The 18,682-nt window shown below is 44.7% G+C and overlaps 1 protein-coding gene across 1 annotated transcript in view; it reads left to right on the top strand.

Moving 5' to 3' along the window:
* plxna1a (plexin A1a) overlaps positions 1 to 18,682 on the top strand; it is a 173,685-nt gene that overhangs the window by 102,803 nt on the left and 52,200 nt on the right. The window contains exons 9-10 of the mRNA XM_030767657.1: positions 8,198 to 8,398; positions 17,535 to 17,631. Coding sequence (XP_030623517.1) covers positions 8,198 to 8,398; positions 17,535 to 17,631 — 298 coding nt within the window. The remainder of the gene's footprint in view (positions 1 to 8,197; positions 8,399 to 17,534; positions 17,632 to 18,682) is intronic.

Here is an 18,682-nt window from a genome sequence, read left to right as displayed (position 1 = left end):
ATCTGTTATTTTACTCAACACTAACAGTCATCTATCACTCTAACTCTAACAGTCATATGTTCTAACTCTAACAGTCATCTGTTATTTTACTCAACACCAGCAGTCATCTGTTACTCTAACTCTAACAGTCATCTGTTCTAACTCTAACAGTCATCTGTTATTTTACTCAACACCAGCAGTCATCTGTTATTTTACTCAACACTAACAGTCATCTGGTATTTTACTCTAACTCTAACAGTCATCTGGTATTTTACTCTAACTCTAACAGTCATCTGGTATTTTACTCTAACACTAACAGTCATCTGTTACTCTAACTCTAACAGTCATCTGGTATTTTACTGTAATGTAACCCCTCATTCCCGACCGATGCTACTGTTGCAGGGATCACAGACTGGATGGACCGGGTTCAAAGCTTGTGTTTTAATAGTGTTTTCACCAGTGTTTTCAGAATCGTCTGTGATATTTATTTCATAGTTATCTGTGATAGTGTTTCCCTAATTGTCTGTGATAGTGTTTTTTTTTTTTTTTTTTTATAATTGTTCCTGATAGTGTTTTCATAGTCATCTGTTATATGGTTTTCATAATTGGCTGTGATAGTGTTTTCATAATTGTCTGAGGTGGATCGTTCAGTTGGTGATCATGTTGCCATGATACAGTCTCTGTCTCTCTGTCTCTCTCTCTATTCTGCCCTGTTTTAGTTGTTTTACCCGTCTCAGAGGTCATCCTTCTTTTGGCTAAAGATGACCGAAAGTCAAATTAACGTGCAAGATAGTGTAAATATTTAATAGTGGCATCACAGACGCCAGGCGGGGAGTATTCTGCCCTCCAGGCAGTTGGTCTAATGTTTTAGTTGTTTTAGCACCACCTTCTGGTCAAATGTGGTATTGCAGCAGTATGAACAGGAAACAGGAAGCGGATTACACGCTTCAGTTGTAAGGGAGATCTAAGCAGATCAACATAGCATCCTAACATCTGTCGTAATTTTTCCATTTGCCCCATCGTATGCATTGCCTGTGAGTAATCTTTTATTGTTTGTAAGGTTACCTTTCAGTGTTGACGAATCTTGATTGTCGATGGGACGTTTCTACGCTTATATTTGATTAAAGTTAGATACTGGCTAATAGGTGCCCGTACTATAAGACATGTTACGTCGTGCCCCTGTAGTATATAATTCACATTTACAATATTTTGAGCGCAGTTTGTTCTGTTTTGGCTTTATATGTAGTGCTTGACAAACATATGGCTATACATTTGTTATCCGCATATAAGTATGCACATTTCTATTGTTTCAGTTTTACTCTCTTACTTTGTCAACATGTTCTACAAGAGTCCGCATTAAACTTGGAGCTAGAAAGCTACGTCCTGACTCTCATGTTGCTTACTAAGGGAGTTTGGCTGGCTGTCTAATTTTGGTTACAAAACACCATTAGGAGGGCAGTACAGTAAAAAGGCAAGTGACCAGCTGATGCAACATCAACCACTACAACAGATCAAACACAGCTTGTAAACTGCATCATGGATCCAGCCGAAGAGAACGACAGAACCTCTCAAGTCAGCGTAAGCAGCGATCACACATCTTCATCCTCAGCCAGTGCAGCAGCAAGGGCCCGTGCAAGGGCAGAGGCAGCACGTGTACGCGCATCATTTGCAGAGGGAGAGGCTAAGTTGAAACTGGAACAGGCTGAGAGAGAAGCTGAGTTGAAACTGGAGCAGGCTGAGAGAGAGGCGAGACAGAAAATGGAGGATGCACAGGTGCTTCTGGAGAAGGCGAGACTGGATGCTGAATTGGGAACTTTGGCTCTCCAAAGAGAGGCAGCTGCTGCCATGGCACAGGCAGAGGTCTTGGAGGCAGCTGAAGAGCTAGTTAGAGCACCTTGCAGCAAGGGCAGTAAGATGTCTTTAAAGAGAGAGATTGATGATCGCACAAGTGCATATGTAAAACGACAGAATGAGTTACACATAACCTCACTTCATGATGTCCCTGCGCCTTACCCCATCCGACCAGACGACAGCCTAGTCACATGGGGAACTGCATATGGAGTTATGCAATCTAACCCCTCTACCCAGAGGCCTGTCAAATTGCCTACAGAGCATGCCCCGTCTTTCGACTTGCCACCCTCCAAAGCACTTTCCCATGCCAATAAGACCTAAGAGGCTACACACTAAGCCACATATCCAAAATATGAACCCCTCAGCTCAACCCTATACCCCTCATTACCACGCCACATCAGCTGACCCAGTTAAGACCCCTGTGATGACAGACTTTGTTAAGTACTTAGCACGTCGGGAGCTAGTGACTACAGGGCTCAACCAGTTTGATGATCGACCTGAGAGCTTTAGGGCATGGCAGTCTTTCTTCCTCAATGCCATCAGAGGTCTCGACCTTTCAGCCAGTGAAGAATTGGACCTCTTGACCAAGTGGCTAGGCAAGGAATCATCCCACCATGTCAAAAGGATTTGTCAGGCGCATGTCAATAATCCTGAGGCAACACTGAGGAAAGCATGGGATAGACTGTGTAAGTGTTATGCTTCACCTGAGGTAGTCGAAAGTGCTCTTTTCAAGAAACTGGATTTGCTTCCTAGGATCTCCAGTAAGGACCATATCAAACTTAGGGAGCTTGGAGACCTCCTTATGGAGTTTCAGTCTGCATGGATGGATACCTGCCCGGGTTGGCTTTCCTGGACACTGCTCGCGGCATTAGTCCCATAGTAGAGAAACTCCCACATGCACTTCAGGAGAAATGGATATCTCAAGGGTCCAGGTTCAAAGACGAACATAATGGCCTCTTTCCCCCATTCTCCTTCTTTGCTGCATTTATCTGCCATGAAGCACACATCAGGAACGACCCAAGCTTCGCTCTCCCCAGCAATAGCAGTCCTCCTGTGAGAGATAAACCAGTCTATTGGACAGGGAGAATCCCAGCATCAGTCCACAAGACAGACATCTCCCCAGACACTGAACATGACACAAGCATCTCTCCGAAGCAAGTTGAGAATCCAGGAAAGAACTGTCCAATCCATCACAAACCACACCCATTAAGAAAGTGCTGTGGATTCAGGGCAAAACCACTTGACGAGAGAAAGGCCTTCCTCCATGAAAATGGAATATGCTACAGGTGTTGTGCATCAATCTCCCATTTAGCCAAGGATTGTAAAGTTTCTGTGAAATGCAGCGAGTGTGAGAGTGATCGCCATGTCACAGCTATGCACTTAAAGTCCCAACTCCGGCACCAGAGCACAGCGAGGAGGGAGAAGATCTTACGTCTGCACCTACTGTCACCTCACATTGCACTGAGATTTGTGGTGAAGGGCAGCCAGCAATGTCCAGTTCTAAAATATGTCTGGTTCGAGTGTTTCCCCAGGGGCAGCGCGAGAGGGCAATCAATATGTGCGCCATACTCAATGAGCAGAGCAATCGCTCATTGGCAAGGCCGGAATTCTTCGATCTGTTTGATGTCAGGAGCCACTCTTCTCCTTACTCGTTAAGAACATGTGCTGGAGTCGTCAACATGTCTGGCAGAAAGGCGGACAGCTTCCAGATTGAGCCGGTGAATGGAGGAGCTACCCTTGCGTTACCACCACTGATCGAGTGTAATCAAATTCCCACCAACAGGTCAGAAATACCAACTCCAAAGGTAGCTCTCTTCCATCCTCATCTGAAATCTGTGGCAAGTCACATCCTGGAACTTGATACAAATGCCCAAATCCTTCTTTTGCTAGGGAGAGACATTGCAAGAGTACATAAGGTGAGACAGCAGATTAATGGACCACACAATGCCCCCTTCGCTCAGAGATTGGATTTGGGCTGGGTTGTCGTTGGGGAAGTGTGCCTTGGGAACGCCCATAAGCCTAGCGTGAGCACCTTCAAGACCCACGTGTTAGAGAACGGACGCCCTTCCTACTTCACACCCTGCAACAGCTTCATGGACCTGAAAGAGAGAGTGTGTCACGGCGGGGAGCAACGGGATAGTCTCGTCAGCACACAAAAATCCAACCTGGAGAGAGTCACAGAGCATAATCTGGGTCACAGTGTGTTGCAAACAGCTGAAAACGACAACAAGCTCGCTCTATCCATTGAAGATATTGCCTTTTTAAAGATTATGGACTCAAGAAGTGTACAGGGATGAGAAAAACAACTGGGTTGCTCCACTACCCTTCAAGGTGCCACGAGGATGACTCCCGAACAACCGCAAACAAGCACTTACTCGCCTTACCTCATTGTGTCAAACCCTAAACAGGAAACCGGTGATGAAACAACAGTTCATAGCCTTTATGGAAAAGATTTTCGAGAACGATCACGCCGAGCCAGCCCCTCCTCTGATGGAAGGTGAGGAGTGTTGGTACCTGCCAACATTTGGTGTCTACCACCCTCAAAAACCTGACCAAATTAGGGTGGTGTTCGATTCCAGCGCGCAGGAAGGTGGCGTCTCCCTAAACAATGTGCTGTTGTCAGGCCCCGACCTCAATAACAGCCTGTTAGGAGTCCTCATCCGTTTCCGTAAGGAGCAAGTGGCAATCATGGCAGACATCCAAAAAATGTTCCACTGCTTTCTTGTCAGAGAGGACCATCGCAACTTCCTGAGGTTCTTATGGTTCAGGGATAATGATCCGACAAAGGACATCATTGAGTACTGGATGAAGGTCCATGTTTTTGGCACTAGCCCTTTGCCTTCCATTGCCATCTATGGGCTTAGGTGTGCTGCCAAAGAGGGTGAAAACAAATATGGTAAAGACACACAACAGTTCGTAGAGAGACATTTCTATGTGGACGACGGGCTCATGTCCCTGCCCACAGACACAGAAGCCATCAGTCTTCTCCAGAGGACCCAAGCATCTCTTGCTGAGTCAACCCTCCACCTTCACAAGATCGTTTCCAACAGCCCAGCCGTAATGAAAGCTTTCCCACCAGAGGATCATGCTCAAGTCATAAAGGATTTGGACCTCAGCGGAGAGACCATACCTATACAGCGGAGTCTTGGGTTGTGCTGGGAGATAGCTAATGACGCATTTACCTTCAGAGTGTCAGCGAGTGACAAGCCATTCACGTGGCGTGGGGTCCTGTCCACCGTAAACAGTGTCTTCGATCCCCTTGGTTTCGTCTCTCTAGTCACTGTACAAGGAAGAGCTCTACTGCGGGAACTCACCAGCGACACATCTGATTGTTTCTCCTCCAAGAGTGGAGCATCCCAGTATGATTGGGTAGTCTGGCGAGACTCACTCCAGGAGTTGAAGCAGCTGCATATCCCACGTACCTACATACCAGATTCCCTCTCCAAGGCAAGACGCACAGAACTGTGTGTGTTTTCCGATGCCTCCACCAAGGCTATTGGTGCAGTGGCTTACCTCAGGGCCATCAACAAAGATGGAAACAGCAATGTCGGCTTCATCCTAGGGAAAGCCAAGCTAGCTCCTCAGTCTGAGCCTACCATCCCTAGGCTCGAACTTTGTGCTGCAGTTCTAGCAGTAGAAATGGCAGAACTCCTCCTTGATGAGATTGACCTCAAGATGGATGCAGTAAAGTTTTACTGCGATAGCAGGGTAGTCCTTGGATACATACATAATGAGGTAAAGCGCTTCTATGTGTATGTGCAAAATACGTCAGCAGCGGATACGTCAGTCAACCAAGTCAACCAAGCCAGAGCAGTGGTTCTACGTACCAACGGAGCACAATCTGGCTGATCATGTGTCCAGGGCTGTCCCTGCATTGCACCTTGCAAAAACGACATGGTTCAGCGGACCAGCTTTCCTTCATAGACCATATGAGGGCCTGCAAGAGAAACCTGAGTCCTTTGAGCTCATCGGTCCCGAACTCGATGACGAAGTGCGGCCTGAGGTGTCAAGCTTCCACACACAATTTTAAAGGCAAAACCTCACCACGGACCGGTTCAAGCGCTTCTCTACATGGGACTCACTGTTGAGAGCTGTTGCCCTCCTCATCCAAATGGCTCGATCTCACAAGTCTACAGAATGTGCCAAAGGATGTAAAGGGTGGCGTCGGTGCAAACAACCCCGCACTCCTGATGAACTTTGTCAAGCTAAGGATGTCATCATAAATGCAGTACAGAAAGAAGCCTTCCCAATGGAATTCACTGCCCTTGCCGATCGCAAAACCCTGCCCAAGAGCAGCCCACTCTTCAAACAGTCCTGTGCTTGAAAAAGGCCTCATGAGAATTGGAGGCAGACTCAAACATGCACCACTGGAACATGCTGAAAAATCCCCCCTGGTTCTACCTTAACACAGCTATGTCTCTGCTCTGCTAGTATGCCACCACCACAAGCTGGTGAAACATCAAGGCCGCCATTTCACCGAAGGGGCCATCAGATCTTCTGGCCTGTGGATCATTGGATGCAAAAGGCTTGTCAGCTCAGTCGTACACAAGTGCATCACCTGTCGAAAGCTCCGCGGCAGACTTGCCACCTGAGCGCCTCAGCACATCTCCCCCATTCACCTACTGGATGTCTTTGGGCCTTGGAAAGTCACTGCAAGGCGCACATGAGGCGGGCATGCTGAGAGCAAGCATTGGGCGATATTGTTTACCTGCATGAGCACTAGAGCAGTGCATATCGAGGTAATCGAGTCCATGGACACCTCTAGTTGTATCAACGCTCTGAGGCGGTTCTTTGCAATCCGTGGACCTGCAAAGCAACTGAGATCAGATTGTGGAACAAACTTCGTTGGCGCCAGCAATGAGCTTGGACTGACCAACCAGCAACAAGGATCCAGTATCCAGAGATACCTAAGCGAGCAGGGCTGCTCCTGGGAGTTCAACCCCCCTCATTCTTCGCACATGGAGAGGTTCCTGGGAGCGAATGATTGGAGTAGCTCGCCGAATACTTGACTCCATGCTGCTACAAAAACATATTTGCCTCTCCCACGAAGTCCTGTGCACACTCATGTCCGAAGTTTCTACCATCATTAACGCCAGACCCCTTGTTCCAGTCTCTACTGATTCAGGCGCCCCCTTTATCTTGACACCTGCAATGCTGCTTACACAAAAGGTCGGTGTTCCCCCTCCACCCGGAGATTTCTCCGACAAGGACCTCCACCGAAGCCAATGGCGACAGGTGCAAGCCCTTGCCAACACGTTCTGGACCCGATTGAGACATGAGTACCTCCCGACACTGCAGAGTCGCCGCAAGTGGGTCGAAGATGCCCCAACCTACAGGAAGGCGATATAGTGCTGTTGAAAGATAGCCAAGTTGCAAGGAACGAGTGGCCCATGGCACTGGTAGCATCCACCTTTCCAAACCAGGATGGAAAGGTGCGCAAGGTCGAAGTAAGGACCACAGCCCAGGGAAGTCCAAGGACATTCCTGAGACCCGTCTCAGAGGTCATCCTTCTTTTGGCTAAAGATGACCGAAAGTCAAATTAACGTGCAAGATAGTGTAAATATTTAATAGTGGCATCACAGACGCCAGGCGGGGAGTATTCTGCCCTCCAGGCAGTTGGTCTAATGTTTTAGTTGTTTTAGCACCACCTTCTGGTCAAATGTGGTATTGCAGCAGTATGAACAGGAAACAGGAAGCGGACTACACGCTTCAGTTGTAAGGGAGATCTAAGCAGATCAACATAGCATCCTAACATCTGTCGTAATTCTTCCATTTGCCCCATCGTAAGCATTGCCTGTGAGTAATCTTTTATTGTTTGTAAGGTTACCTTTCAGTGTTGACGAATCTTGATTGTCGATGGGACGTTTCTACGCTTATATTTGATTAAAGTTAGATACTGGCTGATAGGTGCCCGTACTATAAGACATGTTACGTCGTGCCCCTGTAGTATATAATTCACATTTACAATATTTTGAGCGCAGTTTGTTCTGTTTTGGCTTTATATGTAGTGCTTGACAAACATATGGCTATACATTTGTTATCCGTATATAAGTATGCACATTTCTATTGTTTCAGTTTTACTCTCTTACTTTGTCAACATGTTCTACAAGAGTCCGCATTAAACTTGGAGCTAGAAAGCTACGTCCTGACTCTCGTGTTGCTTATTGAGGGAGTTTGGCTGGCTGTCTAATTTTGGTTACAAAACACCATTAGGAGGGCAGTACACTCTATCTCTGTGTTCTCTCCCTCTCTCTCTCTGTCCCTTTACTTTGCATTTTCTCCTTTATTTGTGTGAACTGAATGCAGATACTAAATGCTGGTGTGTATGCTAACCTTATTTCTTTTCTTGTCTCTGTGGTGATGACAGGAGTGTCCTCAGATCCTGCCATCCACCCAGATCTACATCCCTGTGGGCATGATGAAACCCATTACACTGTTGGCCCAGAACCTTCCACAGCCACAGTCCGGTCAGCGCAACTATGAGTGCATCTTTTACATTCAGGGCAAGGAGCACAGTGTTACAGCCCTTCGCTTCAACAGCACCAGCATCCAGTGTCAAAAGACTGTGGTGAGTCTCTTTACATACACAAACGCACACACAGACACACATACAGACACTTAAGCACTTACGCACACACGCACACACACACACACACACACACACACACACACACACACACACACACATAAACATAAACAGTAAATAAACACCACACGAACTTGAATCAATTAAAATGCATAAACTTAATTAAACTTTATTAAAACACACAAACCTAACTTTGTGAGGAGAGGTGCTGTGTGTAGAGATTTAGGTAATGGTGTTAAATAGATAGCACATATCCACATTTTCTCTAAAGGAAAGCTGCTCCCACTACATAGACTTGGTCAAAAAATCAACTCTTTTCTGCATCAGTTATGTCTGAAACATCAGAAACTGACTGTTTTCCAATCTCAAATCTCAAATCCTTATTATGTGCCTGGAAACTAAGGCCTGAGTAATCACTGAACTTTGTCAGGCTGGACTTGCAAGGCCTTTGTCTGGATCTGTGCTAAACACTACTGGTCAACAATGCCTATCAGCAGCATTGACCAATAGTGTTTATCGGCAGTGTTGAGAGCAGTCACTACTGTCAGAAAACAGCCTTGTGTGTTTGACAGTGCCATGGTGTTGAGCGGCTCTTCTTTATTGATGTCTGTTACAGGATTCTGTCTCTTCCTAGTTCTTCTTTCTCTCTGAAAGGGAAGCTAATTATGCAGCTAAAAGCGTGCAGAGTTGTCTGGATAAAGAGGGCTTTTATCAACTGTGTGCTGTCCCAGCCGTTTCAAATCAGCAGCATTTTGCCTCTTTGGCGCACTTCTCTCTCTCTCTCTCTCTCTCTCTCTCTCTCTCTCTCTCTCTCTCTCTCTCTCTCTTTCTCTCTCTGTTACAGCAGGAAGCAGCTGTGGTGATATTAACTTTAACACCCAGGCAGAGGTCTGGAAAACAACCAGTTGGAAAGCTGAATGTGTCATCTCTCATTTAAGAAATAGACAGAGAGAAACAGGCAGAGAGGAAGAACTTTTGTGCTTTTCTGAAAGAAAAGAACAAGAACCTGATCTGATTTTCCTGTAACGGCACTGAAGCGAGTCAGTCACACCAGTGTCTCCCTTTGCTCTTGAGTATGTTTATGATTATTATAAATTAGTAGATTTTCAGTGCGTGTTTCCAGTCTGACTTTAATTGCATTCAAGATTTATCAGAATTTTATCAGAGTTGAGTTTTAGGGGGTGTTAGAGCGCTGTGTGGGGACCCAGTAACAGTATACAGAGAAGACTTTGGGGTTGAGGGTCTTAGTCTGGGACACAGAGTGACTGTGGAAAAAACATTAGAGCCTGTTTCTCCCCACCTGATAGTTGGCATCACTATGTACCCTGTCTTAGATTTAGACTAGTAAATGCCCTGTTCTGTCAGTTTGGCGAACTGTGTATGGAATGATGTGGATCTGGAGAGAAACGAAGACAGGTTTGTGTGGATCTGGAGAACACAGGCAGGGACTGGTGTGTGTGGATCTGGGGAGTGAAGGCAGGGACTGGTGTGTGTGGATCTTGGGGAGTGAAGGCAGGGACTGGTGTGTGTGGATCTGGAGAACACAGGCAGGGACTGGTGTGTGTGGATCTGGAGAATGCAGGCAGGGACTGGTGTGTGTGGATCTGGAGAATGCAGGCAGGGACTGGTGTGTGTGGATCTGGAGAACACAGCAGGGACTGGTGTGTGTGGATCTGGAGAATGCAGGCAGAGATTGGTGTGTGTGGCAGTTGCTGGCCAGACTGTCAGTCCTAATAAGTGCTGGTAATTACAGCCCTGTTCATATTCACGCTGCAATTATGCCATTTAACACCAACAATTACCACTTACTTACTTAGCCTGCCGTGATTTTCAGCATGGAGCCTGTTCACTTTTGAATGAGAACACCATCAAAAGGAGACAGAGTACGTTTAATGTAACAGGGTTTGGCCCATAAGTGAGAGGTCCATTGTTATAAGCTTGTCAGAGAGTTTTGACTGTTTCATTTGTGCATTTTGTCAACAGGGTGGGAATGGATTTGATTTGGCCAGTTTTGGGTACTTCCATGTGTCTTTCAATTAGGACTGCCCTGCCTAAAGTCACAGAATGTCTGTGTGCTCTGACAGGGGGCACAGAGGTATATGCACAGAGTGTTAGGGATGGTCACTCTGTGATAACTCACGCCTGACACTGCAGCCCAAGAATGAAGAACAGACCAGTGACCAGGATCTCCACACAGCAGCAGATCCATCCCTGCTGTAGTGGGTTTTGTTGTTAGGTTTGAGTGGGCCAAATGATAGAGGAATATGATTAGACCATGATCGATTGATTTGTTCCTTCCTAGCTATCTCTTTCTCACTCTGTCTGTCTCTTCTCTCTTCTCTTCACATCCTCTTACCCTGTCTTGAAACGAAGACAGAGAAGTTAACAAAACATGGATGGGGTCTCAGGAGCACGGGATGGAGAGTTAGATGAAGGGCAGTCTAGAGCTAATCGATTGTGTAAAGAGGAGACACCGCTTACAAAGAGGAGGTGAATCATTACAGGTCCACTTTGCCTCACAGAGGGAGTTCCCAGCTGTCAGGGTGTGTTTGAGTGCTGGGAACAGAGGAGTTTGCTTTACAGGCCTGGGCTGTCAGCACTGAGAGCTTAATTTCGTTTATTAACGGCCTTGATTTGCTGTGGTTTTTGTTATGTTTCGTTTTGTGAAATAATCACAACCAGGAGAAGGTTCTAGTCAGCCGTTTTACTGACCAACTCTGCATGAATCCACACTGTACCTTGACATCACACACCTGCGACCAGGCACATAGGATTCTGGGTAATGCAGTTCCTAACAAATGCTTATAACAATACAGTTTTGTGTCAGCCACATTCTTTTATCCACAACACTCAAAGTTTCCTTTCTTTGTCTTCACTCTTCTTTACATGAAGGTTAGGTGAGCTTTGACACCCTAAGGTGATTCTGTGTGTGAAAGGTACGTTATATTCATCCGAGTTCTGAGTGCAAAAGAGAATTCTGAAAGAGTTTATGTTTTGGTCAAGACAGTGAAATAATGGTTATGCCTGAGAGGAGAGAGAGAGAGAGGGAGAGAGAGAGAGAGAGAGAGAGAGAGAGAGTGCAGAAATGGAGCAGGGGCCAGAAATCAGTTTCTCTGTGTTGTCGCCAGGCCCAGGGGAAGAACAAGACAGACTGATAAGATCCCACACTCACAGTATTACCCTCCACATGGATAAATGAGGCTCTGAAAAAAAAGACAAATAAGAAAAACACACACACACACACTAAGTGATGGAGGGGGGTGAAGTGGTTCTTTGCATGTGGAAACAAGGGCTATGGGGAGAGTTTTACAGGATTCAATTAAATCCAACACAGATAAAATGATGATGAATTGCAGGCATGCTGGAGAGCGATGGCTGACTGCAGATGCAGCCACTGCCTCCCTGGAGGAATAGAAAGAAAGAATAAAAAAACAACAACAGCAAAAAAACAAGGCAAGGAAGGAGAGGGCTGAAGAGATGTAAGGAATCTGAGGGCAGAGAGGGAGAAGGAACTGCTGATCTTGCGTGGTTCATTCATTAGAGGTGAAAACATGTAGTGGAGGCTGTGCTTGGTAGAAGATAAAGAGAAAATTGAAAAAAACAAACAGATTCTTTAGATGTGTAGGTGCATTTAGTGTTCGTTTGTCTCCTGCTGTGGGGTTTTAATGAGTTCAATGACCCTGGATGAACATGAATGTTGACAGTAGACTGGGGTCAATGCACTACAGTCATTGTTCTGTCTTCCTCACAATGCTTTTATAAGGTTCTCTTTTCACCTTTTACTGAATAGTGGTATATGAAACAGATTAAGCCATCAGAACTTTATACCTTACTATACTTTATTTGTCCTTTGCATGAAAGTTATTTTTAAAGGACTTCTTTATCAGACTTCAAGTTATATGATAGATAAACAAACCTGTAGAAAAGTTACACGGCCTGTATCAGTCCAACAGTCCGTCACCTTCTGCACTCGTCTTTTCTCTCTTTCTCCCTCTGTATATAAGGAAGATGAGGTGTATATGTGGATGAGTTGGTGCTAACATGATAAAGAGCCAGCCATTGCCAGATGCTGTCTGCTAAAGGGTTAGAGCTGACTTTTCGTTATTGTGTCTGATGACTTCAGTAAACCTACACAGCATGAGTCAGTCTCATCTCAGTATGGTGTGTTCCCCTTAAACCTTATCCATGCTTTTGCAATTGCACCCAACCCTAAACAGTAGAATATAATGCTTCCTTTCCTTAAAGACACATTCCACTCTGAAACATCACTGTATTCTTCAGTCACTCATTAAACATTGTCGTTCAATGTCACATTATCTGCATAATGTTTTTATGTTTAGAAACTTTAATTTCCTCTACAGTTAACTGAACATGACGACACATTGCTCTGATTCAAAATAACACTGATATGATATTTATTGCAGTATAAATGAAGCATAAAAATGAAAAGAGCATTTTATATTTTGGTCTGGTTGCTCCACAGACATGCCGTCATTTAAATCTTTTTCTCCCCTCTGCAATGGTGCCTTATCCAGAATTACATCCACACAGAAAGCTAGTGGCATATTGGGAAGAGAAAGACAGACAGACAGACAGACAGACAGGCAAACAGGTAGACAGGCAGGCTTAGAGAAAATGGAAAATTTTGCCTTAGAGCATATCACAGAAACTTTTTAGGCTAAGTATAACATTTTTAGAGGCATAGATGTCTGTAAAAAGGAATGGAGTAATAGCAGGCATTGTGTTAATGGTGGAGCTGGTTGCTGATACATATGAAACAAATGATACACATGAATGACACACAGGTGGAGCTTGAGTTAGACTTTTTTACTGTCACAGCACAACACCGATTTCATATTTCATATATCATATTTCATGACCATCTCCTCAAGACATCACAAAGACAGTGCCATAATCAATGACGCATGTGTTTAACTTATTTATTGTAACCTTTTGCAGTGAAATCATGTGCTGACAATTTTATGCATGATATACTCATAAAATAGTAGTATAATGGTAAATTATGACATGGAAATACTCAATCAGTGGAATCCACTCACTACAGTAAAGGTATGTTGTGAACTACTGTTTCACCTTAAATGCGTTTGGATCAGACAATTACAAATACCACTGAGTTCCCCACCTAAAAGTGAAAAACCAGTAGAGTGCTGTACGTTACTGATGAGCCCAAAGCGTCTTCTCTCCCAAGCTCTGAGTGTTGGTGGAGGTGGAGGTTTCTACCCCCTCGTACATTCAGTGTTCTTTTTAACCACCTGTTCAGTTATCCTTTCAGAATGACTGATTACTTAAGGGTTACCTGTGTGAAAGACTTCCCCTATATACACCAGCAGTTGCTTTGTTTTGTTAACATCGGCACTTTTGAATTGTGCCCATACGGAATCCCCTGACTTGCTTTCTTGTTCCTGTCCCTTATCTCTCCTCTCTTGCCTCTTCCTCTCCCTGTCTCTGATGTATGGAGGTTTGACTTGCCAGGTGGGTTTGTGGGAAGCTGATTTGGTGACTGGTGAACTGCTGGGCACCGCCCATTTTTTGCACGTTTTTATCGATGTAGAGAAATGCGTTCTTGGCTATTTTCCTATTCATAGTTAATGAGGGCAAGGCCAGTCTTGGTCTGTAATATGGTTTATTATTGTTTATCATAGTTTTGTATGTCTGGTTTGTGTAGTGGAGCCCAGAGCAGTGAACCAGGCCCTTGGCTGTGAGCGTTCAGTGGGCAGAGGAACGTGAAGAATATGCTGGTTCCTAGTCGTTCTTAATTAGGTCATGAAGATGGTTCTGGTCACCTTGTACTCAGGCTTTGGCTCCGCAGCCTCATGGGTTCTCACCACTCACACCTGCAATTAATTACCCACACGGTGTCTCCACAATGACCTGAGGGGAGTAATGAGCACTATTATTCATCCACTCCACAGCAGAGGAGGATGTCTTCCCCACGCTGTTCCTTCCACCTCCCCTGCCGACGAGTGACTCAGGTCTCATGACCAACCGCAGGGAAGAACGGCTCTCTCAGCAACATCACGTCCACTCGCAGTCTGCGGTTTGGTTGGATGACTGTAGTCACTTTGTGAACTCTGGAGTCCGTGCCAGAGGATGATTGGCTACCTGCCGTGTCCCTGCCCCAAAGTCAAAATGGTGACATGATTTAAACATAGAGATGTTTGGGAGACCACTCTGAGAAAACAGGCAGTCCTGTTGTTAGGGTTGGCACTGCACTGTGGGGGAACTAAACAAGGCCTTTAAAGGTTAATGAATCCATGCTGTGCGTGTGCGTGTGTGTGTGTCTGTGTGTGTGTGTGTGTGTGTGTGTGTGTGTGTGTGTGGGAGGGGGGTTAGGGCAAAGGTCAAAGGGCAAATCTGCGTTTATGCAGGAATGTGTGTGTCAGTGAGGTTTGTGTAGAGTCTTGTCGCAGAGAGGATTTCTAAACTTTACTGTCAAAGCCTTGTGACCAACCACAATAATGCAGTGGTATTATTAGTCAATATGACTGGAGTGTCCTTCACAATAACTGTCAGTCTGTCATGGACACCACACACACACACACACACACACACACACACACACACACACACACACACACACACACAAACACAACCTCAGTCATGCACACACACACACACACACACACACACACACACATACACATACACACACACACTCTGATTGCCATGCAGTCTTGACCAGCCCTTATCTGTAAACAGGCACACTTGCATGGATTTAGAGGTTTGGTGGTGTCTGGTACAGTAGCATAGTGACATTGCCATCATACAAGCCCATATAGAGGTCATTACCGATCACAGATATGGTCATTTAAACAGTTTGACTTTAGACAGGGGTTTGGCATTGGGTGAGGGGATCCCTGGCCCAAAGCTGTGTTTGGGTGCAGAGCTATCTGTGGAAGGAGAGCTCTTTGGCAAAATGAGAGGTGTCAAAGAACAAATTGGAAATGCCAATTTCATTTACTCCACTCCACTCTTCACACCTAAATCTCACTATATATTCCAGCAGTGACTTCCATTCTGTAATTTAGATTTCTCTCCCTCTCTCTCTCTCTCTCTCTCTCCCTTTCTCTATCTTTCTGTTTCTCTTTCTCACCTCACTCCAAGCCTCCTTTACTCACTTCCATACTTTTTGTACTGTATGCTTTATATACTGTTAGTGTGCCAGTAAACAGACTCTTCAGTTTGGATAGGCTTTATAATAAGAGAGAGACAGATCCCTTAGCCCTAGCCAAAATCTGCATGGTGAAAGTGGATTTTCTTTTCATGCGTATGTTCTGAGGGCCTCTTTGCAATGGTCAGTGTGCTTGTCTGTGCACATTTATATATAATCCCTACGATGGGCAGAGCGGATGAAGACTTCATGTCTCTGCTTTTCACAAGACCATGGAGGACTTTTCTGGAACACCATAACACATGTAGAGGTTCATGCCATGCTCTCTCTCCATCCATCAACAATCTAGTGCCTGACCAACAGTGGCTGTTACAGGGATGGGGAGATGATCCCTTGGTCATTTAACTGTGCCTGTATGGATGCCTAACCCAGCTGGCAGCACCACTACTGGGATTCAAACCCAGGTCTCTGTGAGTCTTGTTCAGTTTCTGAATAGCAGAGATCAGAATAAGCACCTCTGCAAAAATAGTTGTAATTGCATTGTGCGCCACTAGGTGCATTTACATGGAGCCTAATATTTCGGTAATAATCAGATTCAAACTCAATCGGATTGAAAATACCTCGTGTAAACACCTCGATCGGAATGCAATACCCCAGTCCGATCGAGAATTCAATCGGATTTAAAGACGTAGTGTAGATTTCTGATAATCTATTTGATAGGAAGATATTAGCCATGTAAACGCTCAATCGGATTGTCCTCTGCACTTGGAACTTTTTATGTGCATGTTCATTACGCGAAGTAACGGCGTATTGATGTTTTACGATGCATGACAGAGGCTGCGTCCGAAATGGCATACTAAATACTAATCTTGACATAAAAGTTGTAAGTACAATACAGTATGTGAAAAATAAAAATTTTGCAGTATATGACAGTTACCCGGATGATGCACTAATCTGGTAAAAAATTGCAGGACACAACCAGAGCTCACTTCGTTGGATACTGTGTCACATGATGCAAAGCGGTGATTCCCAACTCTCTAAAAATTAAAAAAAAAAAGAAAATATGGCGAACAATGGCAGTCATTTGACTGTGTAGTACACTATATGAAAGTTCTCATATTTGCATACCATATTGTATACTAGGGTGGGGAGTAGTGTACACAGTGTATACTGGGCCAGTATGCCACTTCGGACACAGCCAGAGTTTAAGAGTTTAAAGTACATGGCAGACACGCTTGTCTTGAACATTCTCAAATAAAGAATAGTCTTGGTGCAAATCCCGCAACAACGAGCTATTTAAGCAAGCTTTGGAGAATATTCCATGCAGAGATGATGTAATTTTTAATTATAATGATAATTAAAGTTACAGTTGTTGTAAGTAATTAACTGATCAAATCACTGACCTGAAGTGAAGCTATCGCTGCCCTGGCTCTTTACAGTACCTGAAAGTAAATGTTCTTTTGACCACTCTAACATTAGAGTGGCTTAGAGATTTTTAGACAGGCTTAGAGATTTTTATGTAGCCTTCAACTACATTGTACAGGACGGTGCAAGGTAATTTCTTCGTGGTTGCAATGAATTCCGATTGTACGACATGTGCACAAACTATATGATCGCTTTCATGTAAACAATACATTCGGAATTATGGTGCGTTCTCAGATACTGGACAGATATTGTAGGAATGTGCAGATTCTTCATTTTGACAATGAACCTTCATATCATATGGACTCTGGCCCAGTCCAGGTTACCAAATGGATTGCTTTTAGTTTGGTTACAGAAACTCTTTCTGAAAATATTTTTTAGGATGATTCTTTTAGGACAATAACAAGCTTACAGTGAATTCCCATAACTAGAGCACCCCTTATCAAAGGCCAGTGAGAGATAAAAAGGATTTGTTTTTGGGGGGAATTTTTTTGGTCCAAACTCAGAGCTTATAGTGAACAGGTTTTAGATCCATTGTAACAAGTCTTTACTGTCTCTCCACAGTATGACTATGAAGGCAATGACATCGGTGACCTGCCTGTGGACCTGTCCGTGATGTGGAATGGAGACTTTGTCATCGACAACCCCTACAACATACAAGGTATTTTTTATCGTCTCTCTCCCTCTCTCTGTTTTTCCTTTTCCACAGTGTCTCTGCTCTTTCTCGGTATCCCTCTGTTGTTGGTGTCAGCAGAGGGGCTGGAGATTTTCTGCCCCTCTCTATCATGTCTTTCAGGGAGAATTAAAACAGATTTACGCATGCTTTCTCCTGTAGCCAGGGCCCACTGGCTTCAATAACACTTATCTGCTATGCTGTTTGCACTTACTTTAGTCTACTGCAACAAAAATAATGTGAGGCACAAATCCAGCCTTGAAAAAAAGAAAGAAATGAGTAAACGGATGGATGGGGTCATGAAAAATACGGTTTGAGGCAGCTTCTAATTCTCCTGTCTGTGACCAGTATTACCCTAGTTTTTTCAAAGAAAGAGGCATGGTGGTTTCTTTATGTCATATTTTCAGGCTGTATATCAGAAGGGCTGTGCAGGGTGATGCTATGGTTTTCTGCTTTTAGGGAAAATAAGGAGAATTTGACAGCCCTCTGATAGTGCTGCTATCACCTTAACTTCAGTTTCCATGGAATCTCTGGAATACTGTGCTCTGAACTCATCCAGTCAGTGCACTGTGATGGTGATCACTATTTCACACATTGTTTAATCCACTGAAGCATTCATCAGAGACTGACAACACTGTTATACAGATGAAACCTGCTGTGAGGTTTGTGTCGCAGATTACCTCTGCTAATGTTCAACACAAATCTTTCTCAGCCTGTTCTCAATCTCTCTCCATCTTCTGCTCTCTGCTGCCCTCCACCTTCCCTCTCTCTCTTCCCTCTCTCCCTTCCCTTGTATACTGCTGATTTATATGTGAAGGCCAATTTATACATCTGCGTCGAATCTACGCCAGAGGTACGCCGTAGGCTCTGTGTAGCCGCATACCCTATGCCGTAGCCTATGCTGTAGCCTGACGCGCACCTCTCCAGAAATAAAACTATGCATCGCTGCGACACGTGTCAACACAGACCGCAACAACTGTGATTGGTCCGCTTGGTCGCATTACCCTCCTTCTGCCTCAATCGGTTCAATGGTCGTACA

Source organism: Chanos chanos, chromosome 3, assembly GCF_902362185.1.
Source record: "Chanos chanos chromosome 3, fChaCha1.1, whole genome shotgun sequence".
NCBI lineage: Eukaryota > Metazoa > Chordata > Actinopteri > Gonorynchiformes > Chanidae > Chanos > Chanos chanos.
Note: the sequence above shows the minus strand (reverse complement) of the source record. Positions and strands in the feature narration are given on the sequence as shown.